The sequence below is a fragment of the Muntiacus reevesi genome, chromosome 14, assembly GCF_963930625.1.
Source record: "Muntiacus reevesi chromosome 14, mMunRee1.1, whole genome shotgun sequence".
Lineage (NCBI taxonomy): Eukaryota > Metazoa > Chordata > Mammalia > Artiodactyla > Cervidae > Muntiacus > Muntiacus reevesi.
The window spans coordinates 58,324,902-58,344,678 of NC_089262.1; the positions used below are offsets into that span (position 1 = coordinate 58,324,902).

The following is a 19,777-nucleotide window of genomic DNA, read 5'->3' on the forward strand; positions in this document are numbered from 1 at the left end:
TCACTTTTTCCAGTCCTGTGGCCACTGTTGAGTTTTCCAAATTTGCTGGCATATTGAGTGCAGCACTTTCACAGCATCATCTTTTAGGATTTGAAATAGCTCAACTGAAATTCCATCACCTCCACTAGCTTTGTTTGCAGTGATGCTTCCTAAGGCCCACCTGACTTCATCCTCCAGGATGTCTGACTCTTCACACTCAAGGACGGTGTAACTGATCACACCATCATGGTTATCTGGAACGTGAAGATCTGTTTTGTATAGTTCTCCTGTGTATTCTTGCCACCTCTTCTTAATATCTTCTGCTTCTGCCAAAGTGGAAACAGTGCCCAGTTGTGGGTGTGTCTGGTGGTGAAAGTAAAGTCCAATAGTGTAAAGAACAATAATGACATAGGAACCTGGAATGTTAGGTCCATGAATCAAGGTAAATTGGAAATGATCAAACAAGAGATGGCAAGAATGAACATTGACATTTTAGGAATCAGCAAACTAAAATGGACTGGAATGGGAGAATTTAATTCAGGTGACCATTATATCTACTACTGTGGGTAAGAATCCCTTAGAAGAAATGGAATAGCCCTCAAAGTTGACAGAGGAGTCTGAAATGCAGTACTTGGGTGTAATCTCAAAAACAACAGGATGATCTCTGTTTCCAAGGCAAATCATTCAATATCACAGTAATCCAAGTCTATGCCCCAATCATTAATGCCAAAGAAGCTGAAGTTGAATGGTTCTTTGAAGACCTACAAGACCTTCTAGAATTAACATCAGAAAAAAAAAAGTGTCATTTTCATCATAGGGGACTGGAATGCAAAAGTAGGAAATCAAGAGATACCTGGATTAATAAGTGAGTTTGGTCTTAGAGTACAAAATGAAGCAGGGCAAAAGCTAACAGCTTTACCAAGAGAATGCACTTGTCATAGCAAACACCCTCTTCCAACAGCACAAGAGACAACTCTGCACATGGGACATCACCAGATGGTCAACACTGAAATCAGATTGATTCTATTCTTTGCAGCTGATGATGGAGAAGCTCTGTACAGTCAGCAAAACAAGATTGGGAGCTGACGATGGCTCAGATCATGAACTCCTTATTGCCAAATTCAGACTTAAATTGAAGAAAGTAGGGAAAGCCATTAGGCCATTTAAGTATAACCAAAATCAAATATGTTGTGATTACACAGTGAAATTACACATGACTACAGGGTTATTCTTTGTCTTGTTCCCTTTTTTCAGACCAAACTTTGTAGCCTGATACTGAAGACCTCGTGTGATCTGGTTCCAACCTAACTTGCTAGCTTTATGGCTTATGCACTGTAAACTGCCATGAGTCTGAACCGTTTGCCGTTTTTCATATGCACCGTGGTCATGAGTTTCTGCTCAGATCCACCGAGCCCTCTTTTCCCTAATCTAAGTGGATTGCTTTATCTCTAACCCATTTTCCAAAGTCCATCTTAGATGCCACCTTTTCCAGGGAAGCTTCCGAGAATCCCTTACTGGAAGTAATCTTTTCTGCACCCAACTCCCATAATTTTTGTGCTTTGCCTTACTAGTAGCATTTATCCCTTTTATCTAGACGTATCCTGACTAATTTCCCTTACTAAACTCTATGCCACTTGAGATTAGAGACAATATAGGATTATTTACATCCCAACACATTTATTTGCCTACCAAATAATTTATTAAAAGAGTGAAACTCTTTATGGCTATAAAGTGGTTCTGTTTCCTGTGTTTTAATCATTGGCAGGCAGATTCTTTTACCACTGCGCCATCTGGAAAATCCCATGTTTTATTATTTATTGTATTTAAGATGTTAGCTTAGATGGATTGTTAAAAACAATCTTTTTTTTTTTTTGCATTTTACTGCATAAAGCAATCACTGTTGTAATTGCAGTTATGTTATATATGTGCATTATATATATATATATGTATATATATAATATATATATATGTGCATTTTGATAGCGAGCACTATGTGCTCTGTCATGTCCGACTCTTTGCAATACCATGGACTGAAGCCCACCAGGCTCCTCTGTCCATGGGATTCTCCAGGCAAGAATACTGGAGTGGGTTGCCGTTTCCTTCTCCAGGGAATCTTCCCAACAGATGGATCGACCCGCATCTCCTGTGTCTCCTGTCCTGGGAGGTGCATCCTTAACCACTGAGCTGCCTGGGAAGCCCAGTGAGCACTAACTTTCTGTATTGGTTCAATTCCTGTTTTCCTTCCCAAGATTGGTTTTTATTTAATATTATTAACCTTGACCATTTTAAATCCATTTATCCATTTTTAAGAAGTATGTCTCTGTACAATGATATCTCTGTTATGTCCTATATTTTGCAGCTGTGAAGATGTGACTAGATTCCTATAGATCTTCCCAGTCCAATCATTTTGTTTTTGCACTCAAGAAAAAACAGTTAACTCTGTATTCTCTTCTGTTTCATTTGTCCTTACTTTCTCATAGGTTTTAGGACCCCTGATTTGTCTTTGAAGTTTAAAGACTTGGCATATTGGTGTCCATTAGTCTTTATTTTCTTTTATGGTTCCCACGTTGCTGACTTTTTAAGTGTAAGACTTACAGTTCTCTTCAGAAGTGGGATCTTAGTGTCTGTTTTCTTCAGGTCTTACATTACCATTAATTTTTATAGTGAGATTCTAGTCTGACTGATTTTTGCTCTGATGCATTAATTCTCTTCCTTGTTTTACTGTGATCCTTACTACACCAGCAACAAGTGTTTGTGTTCTTATTAACAGTTTATTTCTTCAGAAATAGGCGTCATTCATCTAGCCATGCTAGTTGCAGCTTCTCAGGCCTTTCTTCCTTTTTTCTTCTTTGTATTTCTGCCTGTTCTTTTTGGCGATGGACCTGAAATTATTCTCAAAGTCCTTACTTTCCTCCTTTTCTTACCATTTCCTTCTTATCCCTTTTGGCTTAGCTTATTATTTTTGTAATTTATTTTCTTTGCTTCAGACCTTGGTAAATGTTTTGAGGGTCTTAGTTAGGATAAACACTGTATATTATTTTTTAAATGGACTTGAATCTGCTCATGAAACCAGACAGGGTTAGGGGTAGAAGAAACCACTCTGTTTGATTGTTTTGAAGTTCTCTGATAAAAAGCTTGGGGAAAAAGCGGAATGTTCTGGGTAAGTGGATTTTTTTGTTTTCTGTGTACATTTCATCCTATCCACTGGGCACAGATAAGTATGCTTGTTCTAGGATCAACAGTGTGATCAGATGGTTTAGTTGATAATATTCTTAAATTCTAGACAACTGTTGACTTGATATGTGTGTATCATGGCTTTTATTTTTTTAATGGTAACACTTTAGGTGCCTTGTGTTCAGTCGTGTCCTACTCTTTGGGACCCCATGGACTGTAGCCCACCAGGCTCCTCTGTTCAGGGATTTTCCAGGCAAAAATACTGGAGTGGGTTGCCATTTCCTTCTTCAGGGGATCTTCCCCACCCAAGGATCGAAGCAAATAGTGTGATACAGGCAGTATTTGCTTTCTACATTACTTTGAAAGGAAAAAGGAATAAGATGAGAGATTTAAATTTAATGGCTTTTCCATCAAGCAGCTGAAAATCCCTCCCCAGGTTCTGTTACATTTATCAGAGAGAGCCTTTGAACTGCATGGTCTTCTGCAATTTTTCAGTGGAAAGATGGAGGTCTAGGGTTTACACAGCTTCTCAGAATTAGGTATGAAATCTCTTGACTTCATCTCAGAGACCCCATCCACAGGGCAGACTGCTGACCTATAATATGTAATTTGTTTTTGGTACAATGGCAACCAGTCTCTGTGCAGGCAAGACCTGGAGGGTAATGAAATTTTGTCTAAAGTTTTTCCAGATTCTTCCCTCTGTTCTTTAGCCTCTCGTTTCCTTTCACTGACCGCTTTTGCTGTGCTGCCCGTGGCAGTGATGACGAGGTTGGTACTGTCAGTTACACATCATTCTCAGCCTCCTGGCTGTTTTCTTGCTCTGGATTTGAGTGTTTGAGTCGCCATAGCGCTGCTGACCCTGTGAGAGGGGTCTCTTGGTTTGTCTGTGTCACAGAGCAGGCCCACCTCAAAAGTGAAGGAGTGGACAGTGGCCTCTCCATGGATCTGCTGGGAAGTCTCCTGTTCTGATGCAGATGAAGGGCGCTGTGATGTCTCTGCTGCCACGGTGCCTGGGCTGCGTCACCCACACAGCCAAACCCATGCTGAGTGTGGCCCGCACAGTTTATGGCCACAGAGCTTCCTTGTGTCCTTTTAGTGTCCTCTTAGTAGAGAAAGCAGCAGAATCTTCTCTCTGGGGCTCTGATCCTTTGTTCAGCATGGCCCAGTGTAAGGTCTTCACTGTACTCTGGACAAATGCTTTGGGGCCTGAAAGTCCTCAGTGCTTTGGGCCCTGGGGTCCCCACGCTCTGTGAAAAATAGCAGCAGACGTATAGGCAGAGTGCTTGGTGCGCGTTCACTGTATTCTGTGAGTGAGTGAAAGACTCAGAATTAAATGCAGAAGAGATTGTGTGACAGTGGTGACTTCGCTGTGTTCTCTTATTTCTATTTTCAGAATTTGCTTTAGCGATATTAAGTTTTGTGTTGGATGCTTAGAACTGGTATAGCCTCTCTTTCTTATTGATGAAAAATGTGAGAATATTGATTCTTATATACTCAGTCACTCTAATTCTTGTGTTTTGTTTTAATTTAATGTTTTATAGAAAAGTAATTTATTGAGATTATATTTCACATACTATACAATTTATTCATTTAATATGTAAATTCAGTGGTTTTTAGGTTATTTACAGGCTTGAATCAGTTTTAGACAACTTTATGACTCCAGAAGAAAATGCCACACCCATTGGCAGTTAAATCTCATTTTTTAACTCAGTCCCTCTAGGTAACCTATGGATGTGCCTATTCTGGGCATTTTGTGTAAATGGAGTTGCACAGTAAGTGGTCTTTTGTGACTGGTTTCTTTCACTTAGCATAATGGCTTCACAGTTTATCCCTGTCTTTCCCTTGGTTTCTCATTACTCTCTGGGGTGGTATAAAGTGTTAGTGCTGGTCTGTCTCCCACCTCTGGACTAGAGGAACAGTTCACAGATACTTAAAGAGCAACAGCAACAAAGCACTTCAAACACAAATTATCCCAGGTCTTCAGATGTGCCTCAGTTGCAGTCACATGCTGCTGCTGCTGCTGCTAAGTCGCTTCAGTCGTGTCTGACTCTGTGCGACCCCATAGGTGGCAGCCCACCAGGCTCCGCCGTACCTGGATTTCTCCAGGCAAGAACACTGGAGTGGGTTGCTATTTCCGTCTCCAATGCATGAAAGTGAAAGGTGAAAGTGAAGTTGCTCAGTCGTGTCTGACTCTTCCCGACCCCATGGACTGCAGCCCACCAGGCTCCTCCGTCCATGGGATTTTCCAGGCAAGAGTACTGGAGCGGGGTGCCATTGCCTTCTCCGCAGTCACATGAGGGAGATGATTTTTGATCTCTGTATTAGTTCTCCATTACTGCAGAACAAATTATCCCCAAACATAGGAGTTTAAAACAACAATGCTTATTGTCTTGCAGATTCTATGGATTCAGGGTCTGAGCACAGCTTAGCTGGATCTTGGAGCCCTGCTCTTAGCTGGATCACGTGACTGACTGCACCCTCTCAAGGCTCCACCCCGTTCCTCATTCACTGGCTGATGGCAGGATTCAGCTCTCTGCAGGCCTTTCTTAGTTCCTTAGGAGCTGTCGTAGGTTCTTCCCTGTTGTGGGCCTCTCCATAGAGTACATCACAGCATGTCGGCTGCTGCGTTAGCGAGTGCGAGCCGGTGGGCAGGAGAGAGGGCCAGCAAGGCAAAAGAGTGGTCTCATCCTCTGGGCACAGCAGTGATGTCCCGTCACTTGCCATATTCCGTGTGTTAGAGGCATATCACCAGATCCACCACACACTCAAGGCAGTGGGATCATACAGGACGTACATACCAAAAGTCTAGGATGATGAAGTGGGGTGGGGGTGTTTTAGAAGCTGCCTGCCACAATCTCCTACCTATTACTAAGCAAAGGTCTTCTCTATACATTTGGGATATCTTCTCTGACTTTGGAGAAGTGGATTGTTGATTTCCTTGATTATAGAGCTTCTGCAGAGAAAAGGCACCTGAAGTGTTCTTTGTTGTCATTTTTTAGCGTCTCAGTCATGTCTGACTCTTTGTGACCCCATGGACTACAGCACGCCAGGCTTCCTGCCTTCCCTATCTCTCACTTTGCTCAAACCCATGTCCATTGAGTCATTGATGCCATCTAATCATCTCATCCTCTGTTGCCCCCTTCTCTTCCTGCCCTCAATCTTTCCCAGCATCAAGGTGTTTTCCAACAAGTTGGCTCTTCACATCAGGTGGTCAAAATATTGGAGCTTCAGCTTCAGCATCAGTCCTTCCAATGAAAAGTGAGGGTTGATTTCCTTTAGGATTGACTGGTTTGATCACCTCGCTGTCCAAGGAACTCTTGAAAGTTGCTCAGTCATGTCCGAGTCTTTGCGACCCCATGACTATACAGTTCATGCAATTCTCCAGGCCAGAATACTGGAGTGGGTAGCCTTTCCCTTCTCCAGGGGATCTTCCCAACCCAGGGATCAAGCCCAGGTTACTCACACTGCAGGTGAATTCTTTACCAGGGAAAGAATCAATTCTTTGGTGCTCAACCTTTATGGTCCAGCTCTCACATCCTTACGTGACCACTGGAAAAAGCATAGCTTTGACTATACTGACCTTTGTTGGCAAAGTGATGTCTCTGCTTTTTAATACGCTATCTAGGTTTGCCATAGCTTTTCTTCCAAGGAGCAAATGTCTTTTAATTTCATGGCTGCAGTCATAGTCTGCAGTGATTTTAGAGCCCAAGAAAAGGAATGTGGTAAAATTCCCTGACTAGATGTGCTAATAATTTGTCAGCTATTCACTTGAGAGACTTTTCTGCTAAATTGGTACATCTTTTCTCTCCACCCTGAGATGGCAGAATGGCATTTCGTTTCACTTCCCTCATTTTTGTCTTACGACATTTTGACAAAATAACTCGTCTTTCTTTGTCTCCTTCACCCCCCAGCCCCGCCCCCGCCGCCGCCCCATTCTTGGTCGCAGACCACTACTTACTGGTAGTTGCTCCTCTTTTCTCTCCTTTTGTTCCATATTGTTTTCATGGAACCCTGCTGTGCCTCTTTAGATCTTTTGAAAATTGTCCTGTTTTATATTCTTACATCACTGTGACTCTTCTCTAGTTCCTTGACTTTTTTGATAGTGAAGTAGTTTGAGTGGATTCTAGTGTTCTAGTGCAGAGAACAGGGTGATAAGGTGAAACTGTGTCCTTTGTTTCTGATATAAACTTAAAGAAAAACCTATAAAACATTTCAAACTTGAAAGTACAGAGACTAATAGAACAGAACACTGATGTACCGTCCACTTGGATTTATGAAGTACTAACCTTCCCTTTGTCATTTTTTGCCTCACATTTTTTTGTTGGAGTATAATTACTTTGCAATTGTTGTGCTAGTTTCTGCTGTACAACGAAGTGAATCAGTTATATGTATACATGTATCTGCTCCCTTCTTAGCCTCCCTCCCACACCCCCATCCCACTCCTCCAGGTCGTCACAGAGCTCCAGGCTAAGCCCCTGTGCTGGCCAGCAGCTCCCCGCCAGCTTTTTATACCGTTTTACACACGGCAGCGTGTGTGTGTCGATGCCACTCTATCATTCGTCCCACCCTCCCCTCTCCTCCAGCCCCCGTTTCTGTTTTATCTGCATTTCTATTCCTTCCCTGCAAATACGTTCGTTAGTACCATTTGCCTCAGATTTTTAAAGAATTTATTTATCCACAATATCCCTTTCAAAATATTGTATTGATAGACCTGTTGGTTATTTGCATGTTTTTGCTATTATAAACACTGCTGTGATGAATATTTCTTTGTACTCATGGGCAAGAGTTTTTCTAGCCATAGATATTTTAAAACAAACTTCTGTGGGGAGGTGGGGCAGGGTCAGGGGGAGAAATAGATGAGGGAGATTAAGAGGTGCAAACTTCCTGTTGTAAGATGAGCCATGGGTATGAAATGTACAGTGTGGGGAATGTAGCCAGGAATTATGTACTATCTTTATATGGTGACAGACCCTGGCTGGACTTATTGTGGTGATCATTTTGACATGTATAGTGATATCAAATCCCTATGTCATATTACAGTAACTAACATAGTGTTTAGGTTGATTATACTTCAAAACCAACCAACCAACCAAACAAACCTACAGAAAAAGAGATCAGATTTATAGGATTGGGCAGAAAGGCAATTGGATGACAGTGGTCAAAAAGTACAAACTTATAAGATAAATAAGTAATATGATATAATGTGCAATATGAATAATATAATTAACGCTATTCTATGTTATGTATGAAAGCTGTTCAGAGTAAATCCTAAGAGATTTTTTCATCATAAGAGAAACATTTTTCTTCCATTTAAAAAATTTTAGGGATTTCCCTGGCAGTCCATGGCTCAGACTCCATGTTTCCATTGCAGGGGGCATAGGGTTTGACCCCTGGTCAGGGAACTAAGAATCCCATACACTGCATGGTGCAGCCAAAAAAAAAAAAAAAAAATTATATCTAAGTGAGATGGTGGATATTTTCTAAACCTACTCAGATAATCATTTCATAATACATTTAAGTCAAATCATTATGCTGTACACCTTAAATTTAGGCAGGCCTGTATGTCAATTATATTCCAATAAAACTGAAAGAAAAAGATTTCTCAGTGATTGATAAGTAAACAAGCAAAACAGTTAAGTGATAAACATTTCTGTTATATATTGATAAAGAAATGTTACAGCTATTTTTAATAAATTACATGAAATAGGAGAAAATGCCTTTCATGACAGCCATCTAAATAGAAAAATGTTAACTCACATTGCCTTCTGCTTTTGGATAAATAGTAGTGTGGCTTTTTTCTTTTTCTTTTTTTTGTTTCTTTCATTTATTTTTATTAGTTGGAGGCTAATTACTTCACAACATTGCAGTGGGTTTTGTCATACATTGACATGAATCAGCCATGGAGTTACATGTATTCCCCATCCCGATCCCCCCTCCCACCTCCCTCTCCACCCGATTCCTCTGGGTCTTCCCAGTGCACCAGGCTCGAGCACTTGTCTCATGCCTCCCACCTGGGCTGGTGATCTGTTTCACTATAGATAATATACATGCTGTTCTCTCGAAACATCCCACCCTCGCCTTATCCCACAGAGTCCAAAAGTCTGTTCTGTACATCTGTGTCTCTTTTTCTGTTTTGCATATAGGGTTATCATTACCATCTTTCTAAATTCCATATATATGTGTTAGTATGCTGTAATGTTCTTTATCTTTCTGGCTTACTTCACTCTTAGTAATGGGCTCCAGTTTCATCCATCTCATTAGAACTGATTCAAATGAATTCTTTTTAATGGCTGAGTAATATTCCATGGTGGATATGTACCACAGCTTCCTTATCCATTCATCTGCTGATGGGCATCTAGGTTGCTTCCATGTCCTGGCTATTATAAACAGTGCTGCGATGAACACTGGGGTGCACGTGTCTCTTTCAGATCTGGTTTCCTCAGCGTGTATGCCCAGAAGTGGTATTGTTGGGTCATATGGCAGTTCTATTTCCAGTTTTTTAAGAAATCTCCACACTGTTTTCCATAGTGGCTGTACTAGTTTGCATTCCCACCAACAGTGTAAGAGGGTTCCCTTTTCTCCACACCCTCTCCAGCATTTATTGCTTGTAGACTTTTGGATAGCAACCATCCTGATTGGCGTGAAATGGTACCTCATTGTGGTTTTGATTTGCATTTCTCTGATAATGAGTGATGTTGAGCATCTTTTCATGTGTTTGTTAGCCATCTGTATGTCTTCTTTGGAGAAATGTCTGTTTAGTTCTTTGGCCCATTTTTTGATTGGGTCATTTATTTTTTTGGAATTGAGCTTCAGGAGTTGCTTGTATATTTTTGAGATTAATCCTTTGTCTGTTGCTTTGTTTGCTATTATTTTCTCCCAATCTGAGGGCTGTCTTTTCACATTACTTATAGTTTCCTTTGTTGTGCAAAAACTTTTAAGTTTCATTAGGTCCCATTTGTTTATTTTTGCTTTTATTTCCAATATTCTGGGAGGTGGGTCATAGAGGATCCTGCTGTGATTCATGTCGGAGAGTGTTTTGCCTATGTTCTCCTCTAGGAGTTTTATAGTTTCTGGTCTTACATTTAGATCTTTAATCCATTTTGAGTTTATTTTTGTGTATGATGTTAGAAAGTGTTCTAGTTTCATTCTTTTACAAGTGGTTGACCAGTTTTCCCAGCACCACTTGTTAAAGAGGTTGTCTTTTTTCCATTGTATATCCTTCCCTCCTTTGTCGAAGATAAGGTGTCCATAGGTTCGTGGATTTATCTCTGGACTTTCTATTCTGTTCCATTGATCTATATTTCTGTCTTTGTGCCAGTACCATACTGTCTTGATGACTGTGACTTTGTAGTAGAGCCTGAAGTCAGGTAGGTTGATTCCTCCAGTTCCATTCTTCTTTCTCAAGATTACTTTGGCTATTCGAAGTTTTTTATATTTCCATACAAATTGTGAAATTATTTGTTCTAGTTCTGTGAAAAATACCTTTGGTACTTTGATAGGGATTGCATTGAATCTATAGATTGCTTTGGGTAGAATAGCCATTTTGACAATATTGATTCTTCCAATCCATGAACACGGAATGTTTCTCCATCTGTTTGTGTCCTCTTTGATTTCTTTCATCAGTGTTTTATAGTTTTCTATGTATAGGTCTTTTGTTTCTTTAGGTAGATATACTCCTAAGTATTTTATTCTTTTTGTTGCCATGGTGAATGGTATTGTTTCCTTAATTTCTCTTTCTGTTTTCTCATTGTTAGTGTATAGGAATGCAAGGGATTTCTGTGTGTTAATTTTATATCCTGCAACTTTACTATATTCATTGATGAGCTCTAGTAATTTTCTGGAAGAGTCTTTAGGGTTTTCTATGTAGAGGATCATGTCATCTGCAAACAGCGAGAGTTTCACTTCTTCTTTTCCTGTCTGGATTCCTTTTACTTCTTTTTCTGCTCTGATTGCTGTGGCCAAAACTTCCAACACTATGTTGAGTAGTAGTGGTGAGAGTGGGCACCCTTGTCTTGTTCCTGATTTCAGGGGAAATGCTTTCAATTTTTCACCTTTGAGGGTAATGCTTGCTGTGGGTTTGTCATATATAGCTTTTATTATGTTGAGGTATGTTCCTTCTATTCCTGCTTTCTGGAGAGTTTTAATCATAAATGGGTGTTGAATTTTGTCAAAGGCTTTCTCTGCATCTATTGAGATAATCATATGGTTTTTACCTTTCAATTTGTTAATGTGGTGTATTCCGTTGATTGATTTGCGGATATTAAAGAATCCTTGCATTCCTGGAATAAAGCCCACTTGGTCATGGTGTATGATTTTTTTTAATATCTTGTTGGATTCTGTTTGCTAGAATTTTGTTAAGGATTTTTGCATCTATGTTCATCAGTGATATTGACTTGAAGTTTTCTTTTTTTGTGGCATCTTTGTCTGATTTTGGAATTAGGGTGATGTTGGCCTCATAGAATGAGTTTGGAAGTTTACCTTCTTCTGCAATTTTCTGGAAGAGTTTGAGTAAGATAGGTGTTAGCTCTTCTCTAAATTTTTGGTAGAATTCAGCTGTGAAGCCATCTGGTCCTGGGCTTTTGTTTGCTGGAAGATTTCTGATTACAGTTTCAATTTCCTTGCTTGTGATGGCTCTGTTAAGATCTTCTATTTCTTCCTGGTTCAGTTTTGGAAAGTTATACTTTTCTAAGAATTTGTCCATTTCTTCCAAGTTGTCCATTTTATTGACATAGAGCTGCTGGTAGTAGTCTCTTATGATCCTTTGTATTTCAGTGTTGTCTGTTGTGATCTCTCCAATTTCATTTCTAATTTTGTTAATTTGGTTATTCTCTCTTTGTTTCTTAATGAGTCTTGCTAATGGTTTGTCAATTTTGTTTATTTTTTTCAAAAAACCAGCTTTTAGCTTTGTTGATTTTTGCTATGGTCTCTTTAGTTTCTTTTGCATTTATTTCTGCCCTAATTTTTAAGATTTCTTTTCTTCTACTAACCCTGGGGTTCTTCATTTCTTCCTTCTCTAGTTGCTTTAGGTGTAGAGTTAAGTTATTTATTTGACTTTTTTCTTGTTTCTTGCGGTAAGCCTGTAATGCTATGAACCTTCCCCTTAGCACTGCTTTTACAGTGTCCCATAGGTTTTGGGTTGTTGTGTTTTCATTTTCATTCATTTCTATGCATATTTTGATTTCTTTTTTGGTTTCTTCCATGATTTGTTGGTTATTCAGAAGCGTGTTATTTAGCCTCCATATGTTTGAATTTTTAACAATTTTTTTCCTGTAATTGAGATCTAATCTTACTGCACTGTGGTCAGAAAAGATGACTGGAATGATTTCAATTTTTTTGAATTTTCCAAGACTAGATTTATGGCCCGGGATGTGAACTATTCTGGAGAAGGTTCCGTGTGCACTTGAGAAAAAGGTGAAGTTGATTGTTTTGGGGTGAAGTGTCCTATAGATATCAATTAGATCTAGCTGGTCCATTGTGTCATTTAAGGTTTGTGTTTCCTTGTTTATTTTCTGTTTAGTTGATCTATCCATAGTTGTGAGTGGGGTATTAAAGTCTCCCACTATTATTGTGTTACTATTAATTTCCTCTTTCATACTTGTTAGCGTTTGCTGTACATATTGCGGTGCTCCTATGTTGGGTGCATACATATTTATAATAGTTATATCTTCTTCTTGGATTGATCCTTTGATCATTATGTAGCGTCCTTCTTTGTCTCTTTTCACATCCTTTATTTGAGAGTCTATTTTATCTGATATGAGTATTGTGACTCCTGCTTTCTTTTGTTCTCCGTTTGTGTGAAATATTTTTTCCAGCCCTTCACTTTTAGTCTGTATGTGTCTCTTGTTTTGAGGTTGGTCTCTTGTAGACAGCATATATAGGGGTCTTGTTTTTGTATCCATTCAGCCAATCTTTGTCTTTTGATTGGGGCATTCAACCCATTTACATTTAAGGTAATTATTGATAGGTGTGGTCCCGTTGCCATTTACTTTGTTGTTTTGGGTTCACATTTATACAACATTTCTGCATTTCCTGTCTAGAGAAGATCCTTTAGCATTTGTTGAAGAGCTGGTTTGGTGGTGCTGAATTCTCTCAGCTTTTGCTTGTCTGTAAAGCTTTTGAATTCTCCTTCATATCTGAATGAGATCCTTGCTGGGTACAGTAATCTAGGTTGTAGGTTATTCTCTTTCATTACTTTCAGTATGTCCTGCCATTCCCTTCTGGCCTGGAGGGTTTCTATTGATAGATCAGCTGTTATCCTTATGGGAATCCCTTTGTGTGTTATTTGTTGTTTCTCCCTTGCTGCTTTTAATATTTGTTCTTTGTGTTTGATCTTTGTTAATTTGATTAATATGTGTCTTGGGGTGTTTCACCTTGGGTTTATCCTGTTTGGGACTCTCTGGGTTTCTTGGACTTGGGTGGCTATTTCCTTCCCCATTTTAGGGAAGTTTTCAGCTATTACCTCCTCGAGTATTTTCTCATGGCCTTTCTTTTTGTCTTCTTCTGAGACTCCTATGATTCGAATGTTGGGGTGTTTCACATTGTCCCAGAGGTCCCTAAGGTTGTCCTCACTTCTTTTGATTCTTTTTTCTTTTTTCCTCTCTGCTTCATTTATTTCCACCATTTTATCTTCTACATCACTTATCCTATCTTCTGTCTCCGTTATTCTACTCTTGGTTCCCTCCAGAGTGTTTTTGATCTCATTTATTGCATTATTCATTTTTAATCGACTCTTTTTTATTTCTTCTAGGTCTTTATTAAACATTTCTTGCATCTTCTCAATCTTTGTCTCCAGGCTATTTATCTGTAACTCCATTTTGTTTTCAAGATTTTGGATCATTTTTGTTATCATTATTCTAAATTCTTTTTCACGTAGATTCCCTATCTCCTCCTCTTTTGTTTGACTTGGTGGGCATTTTTCGTGTTCCTTTACCTGTTGGGTATTTCTCTGCCTTTTCATCTTGTTTAGATTGCTGTGTCTGGAGTGGGCTTTCTGTATTCTGGAGGTCTGTGATTCCTTTTTATTGTGGAGGTTTTACCCAGTGGGTGGGGTTGGACAATTGGCTTGTCAAGGTTTCCTGGTTAGGGTAGCTTGTGTCGGTGTTCTGGTGCGTGGAACTGGATTTCTTCTCTCTAGAGTGCAATGGAGTGCCCAGTAATGAGTTTCGAGATGGGTCTATGTGTTAGGTGTGACCTTGGGCAGCCTGTATGTTGACGTTCAGGGCTATGTTCCTGCATTGCTAGAGAATTTGCGTGGTATGTCTTGCTCTAAAACTTACTGGCTCTTGGGTGGTTGTTGGTTTCAGCGTAGGTATGGAGGCTTTTGGACGGTCTCTTATTACTTAATGTTCCATGTAGTCAGGAGTTTTCTGGTGTTCTCAGGTTTTGGACTTAAGTCTCCTGCCTCTGGATTTCAGTTTTATTCTTCCAGTAGTCTCAAGACTTCTCCAACTATACAGCACTGATAATAAAACTTCTAGGTTAATGGTGAAAAGATTCTCTCCCGTGAGAGACACCCAGAGAGGTTCACAGAGTTACATGAAGAAGAGGAGAGGGAGGAGGGAGATAGAGATGAGCAGGAGGAGAAAAAGGGGGACTCAAGAGGAGAGAGACAGATCTAGGCAGTACTCTGTTCCCTAAGTGTTCTCCGTAGCCCAGACACCCACATAGATTCACAGAATTGGATTGGGAAGAGAAGGGGAAAGGAGGAAATAGAGGTGTTCTGAGGTAGAAAACGGAGAGTCAAGATTGGGAGAGAGTAATCAACACACTCCTGAATAAAAATGGGAACTGAATATTGAATTCTTAAATTTATATCATATACTGAAAAACAAAGATTAAAAATCTAGAGTAGAGGTTAGACTCTTAAAAATACAATATTAAAAACAAAAACCAAAACACAAAAAAATTTTAGAAATATATATGAAGTTTGGTTTAAAAATGGGGCTTCTCTCTTTTTTTTTTTTGCAAGGTTATAGTGTAATGAAAATGAAAATTAAGGAGTAGTAGAGGAGTAATAGAGGACTTTAAAAGGAAATAAGAGAAAAAGAAAAATAGAAAAAAGAATAGAAAAAGAAAAAAAAAGAAAAAAAATTTTTCCTAGTTAAAAAAATCGTAAAAATCTATGAAAATGAAAGTTAAGGAGTAATGGGGGAGTAATAGGGAATTTTAAAAGAAAATGAAAGAGAAAAAATAAAATGAAAAAAAATTTTTTTTAATTAAAAAAAAAAAAAGTAAAAATATATCTAGGAATTTCTCTGGAGCTGTTGTGGCTTGTGTGGGTTCGGCTCAGTTTCAGATAGCTCCTCGTTCCAGCTTACACTTTTCGATATCTACAGGCCCCTTCCGGTGAAGTCCGTGTTTTCTACAGGGATTTTAATCTGTTGCTCCGGTCCCTTCTGAAGCGGTTCCCTTTGTTTATTTGGCTCCTGTTTGCCGTTCTTTTCAGTGCCTAATTTCCACCCTGGCCCAGGTGCGGTGCGCCTTCTCCCTTCCACGGTCCCAGCCTCAGTTTCCGCCCGTGCCAGTCAGGTGCGTGCGCCTTCTCCCCTCCGCATCCCCAGCCCCAATCCCTGCCTGCGCTGGTCGGGTGCCTGGCCCTGTGTCTAGCCACGACCCTCCTGGCGGATGTCGACCATCCAGAATCTCAGGAAGTCTTTGGTTAGAAACTGGAGGCCTGTTTGCAGTGCGGTAGGGGATGCGATCCTTGGGGCCGAGCCTGCCCCTTTCCCCTCCCCCTGCCTCCTGCCTCCTGCCTCCGGCGGGGCTGGGCCAGTCCACAGCCTGCGAGCTCTTCTCTAGACTTGCTCAGACCCTTTGTTCTGCGAACGGCCGGCTGTGTGTTCAGGCCTGTTAATTTTCTCTCTCTCTCTTGCTATCCCGCAGTTTAAGTTGGAATCTCACAAAAGCTTCCTCCGATTGCCCTCAGGACACTCAGGCTGGGTCCTTACCCTGAGCAGTGCCGCCGGCTCCTCTCTGTTCCGCCCCCACTTGCTGGGGTCTTGGGTACTTTTCTGCTGGGAGTTGCTTTTAGGCACTTAATCTGTGGGTTTTATTTATTCTTCCCCTCCCAGTCAGGTTGCCCTCCGAGATTCAAAAACTTCCCCCAGACCCGCCAGTGCGAGGGTTTCCCGGTGTTTGGAAACTTCCTCTACTAAGACTCCCTTCCCAGGACGGATCTCCGTCAGCTCTTTTGTCTCTCTTTTTATCTTTTATATTTTGTCCTACCTCCTTTTGAAGACAATGGGCTGCTTTTCTGGGTGCCTGATGACCTCAGCTATCGATCAGAAGTTGTTTTGTGAAGTTTGCTCTGCGTTCAATTGTTCTTTCAATGAATTTGTAGGAGAGAAAGTGCTTTTTTCTATTTCAAAGTAGGTATTTATATGACTAGAAGGAAAACTGATGGAATATTGGAATTAGTAAAACTACTTTCATATGGTAATTTAAGAAAGTATTCACTACATTCTTCTCTTATTTTTCTTCGTGGTGGTATTTATTCCTATCTAGGACTAATCAGCAAAATCTATATTTATTATTTGTATCATACTAATCTCTAAGCAAGAATTTTAAAAAAACTTTTATCATGGAAAATTTCAAGCACCCACAAAAGTAGAAAAAATAGTACTGTGAACCCTCAAGTATGCATCACCCAGCTTCAACACAACTGACTTTCTTTTGAGCAAGATTTTCAATTGTGATGCTAACTTTAGTTTTATATTTAGAAAGTCTTTTTTTTATTTTATTTTATTTTATTTATTTTTTTAATATTATTTTATTAGTTGGAGGCCAATCACTTCACAACATTTCAGTGGGTTTTGTCATACATTGACATGAATCAGCCATATAGTTACACGTATTCCCCATCCCGATCCCCCCTCCCTATATTTAGAAAGTCTTATATTCAGGGTAACACAAAATTAACGTTGCTCATTTGGAGAATTATTTCAGTATTCCTATGAGGTAAGTGGCAATTGTTTAGAGGACTTATTATTGCTATTATTATTATTAGGTATAAAAGTTGTCCTTTTAATGTGACTTTGCTAATTAGTGGGTTGACTGTGAGTTTCTCCTCTCCATTAGTTGCTCAGTGTAGTGGTCAGTTTGGCCAGTCTTCCATTTGACAGGGAGGTTGTCCACAAGCTTTGTAAAAGTGTGACCTAAGCCCTTCAAAATGTTTTCATACAAAAGTTAGGAAACAATTCTAAACACTTTGAGAATTCCATTTTAAAAATGAAACACAGGGAGTCCCATGGTCGCCTAGTGGTTAAGATTCCAAGCTTTTCTGCCATGACCTGGGTTTAATCCCTGGTCAGGAACTGAGATCCTGCAAGCCACACGGCGTAGACAAAAAACCCCCCCAAAAACCAAAAAAGAAAAACAAAGACAACACAGGGACCAGCTAGTCACGCGCCCTGATACTGTGCGTGGGCCTGCAGACCCAGAGGCTGTGTTCACTATTGGAGCTGACTGCATGAGTTTCCTGTGTGCTTGGATTCCAGATAGCAGTGGTCATGGGCTCCTGCACAGCCGGAGGGGCCTACGTGCCTGCAATGGCTGATGAAAACATCATCGTCCGCAAGCAGGGTACCATTTTCTTGGGTGGACCTCCCTTGGTAAGAACCTGCTTGTTTGTTTCTTTTTGGTAAGAACATAGACTTGCTTGCTTGCTTTCTTGAAGTAAAATATACATAATGTGAAATATACCATTCTAACCATTTTTACATACACAGTGCTCTGGCATTGAGTATAGTCACTTTGTTGTAGAGTTGTCACCACGATCCATCTCCGGAACGTTCTCATCTTCCCCAGCTGAAACTCTGTACCTATTAAACACCAACTCCCTATTCTCTGCCTCCTTCACTACCCCAGAAACCATGATTCTACTTTGTCCATGAATTTGACTACTTTCGGAACCTCATTTAAATGGGATCCTATAATATCTGTCCTTCTGTGTTTGTCATATTTCACTTAGGAAAATGTCCTCAAGATTTGTCCATGTTGTAACATGTGTCAGAATTTCCTTCCTTTTTAAGGCTGAATAATATTCCAGTGTACATGTATAAACCACATTTTGTCTATTTATCCTTTAATAGACTTTTGGGTTGCTTCCACTTTGGGGCTATTCGGAATAATGCGGCTGTGACCATGTGTATGCAAATATCTGTGTGAGTTGCTGCTTTCATTTCTTCTGGGTGTATGTTTAGAAGTGGAATTGCTGAGCCATGTGGTAACTCTGTATCTGTATTTTTGAGGAATCACTTCATTCCTCTTTGCAGCTGAGTAATGTTTCATTGTATCGATAGGCTGTATTTTGTTTATCCATTTATTGGTTGATAGACATTTGGGTTGTTTCCACTGCCAAAGGTACTAAAATATCAAACATTTTCCTTTCTTCTGTGGTCTGGCTAGCAGTTGTGGTTTTATTTGCCATGTCATGACTTCGCACCCCCCACCCCCGGCCCAGGCATCTCTGCCTCCCATGGGCCCACCGAGACCCCAGAGTTGTGCCGTCTCCATGTGGAAATGTGCTTGGTACCCGGGTGGGGGATGGGCAAGAGGCTAGCCCTCAGCTCCCCACCCCCACCCCAGTGGCCTGTTGGCGAGCTCATCTCAGCCCTGCCTAGCCCAGGGCAGTGATGGGCTGCCACGATCCTCCCGGAGACACCCTGGGGTGCACGCCTGACCTCTGACCCTGCTCCTGAGCCAGCGCCCCACTGGGGACAGATGGCGCAGTCGCTGGTCAGGGGCGGGGAGGAGGAGGTAGGGCAAGACCCGGGGCGCAGGCACCGGTCAGCCAGGAGGCAGGGAGCTGAGGGGGGAGGACTGCAGGAGAGCAGAGACTGTAAAGCTTAGCACGCATGCCCCGCTGTCCCGTCAGCCTTCACACAGAAAACAGGTGCAGAGAGAAAACCGCTCAGACTTTCGCTCGGGTAACCAGTGAGCATTACACTCCAAGCTCAGGGCTCTTCTGAGAGCGGGGCCCTGTGCACCCGCACTGGCCGCCTGCCTGTGAAGGAGGCCCTGGGGACTGGCTTCTGTTATCCCTGGCTTTCCCTCGCTTCCCATTTGACCATCTGCAGTACTGTGAGTGCCGCGAGCAGCACGGCCGGGAACGGGGGCGGGCGCGCAATGAAGAGACAGACACATCGTTTGGCAAGCGGGAATCCTCCTGCTCTCCGTGGCAGGAAGACAAAATGGCTTTCAGCCCGCACTTTTATTGGTAGAAGTCACATGAGATCATTAGGGAACAGCTATACTGGGGAGTTTGGCCAGCACACCATAAAGAGGGAGTCAGGTTAAGGCTTTGCTGTTGATCAGGAATGACTTGTTTTATTTCCATGGCGACGGTCGCAGGGGCAGGCAGTGAAGCGGTGCACAGAGCACGTTCCGCCCCAAGTATGTCCGTTCGGCATGCTTATAGGACAATCACGAGGGTGCAGTTTGCCGCACCCTCGAGTCATGGGGCAGGTTCTGGTCTCTGCTCCACCAGGCTGCAACAGCGAGTTTCAGGAAAGCAGCAGTCACCCTGCAGTTGTTACGCCACAACTTGATCCTAGATTTCAGAGGGGTAAACAGAGGGTGGGTGAAGACACAGGTAGTTAGTACAGATGACAAGGAAAGGTCCCCC

General features: G+C 41.2%; 1 protein-coding gene across 1 annotated transcript in view; it reads left to right on the forward strand.

Annotated features, from left to right (window-relative positions):
- Positions 1 to 19,777, forward strand: part of MCCC2 (methylcrotonyl-CoA carboxylase subunit 2) — an 80,593-nt gene that overhangs the window by 31,686 nt on the left and 29,130 nt on the right. Inside the window, exon 7 of the mRNA XM_065905543.1 lies at positions 17,649 to 17,762. Within this exon, the coding sequence (XP_065761615.1) occupies positions 17,649 to 17,762 (114 nt within the window). The remainder of the gene's footprint in view (positions 1 to 17,648; positions 17,763 to 19,777) is intronic.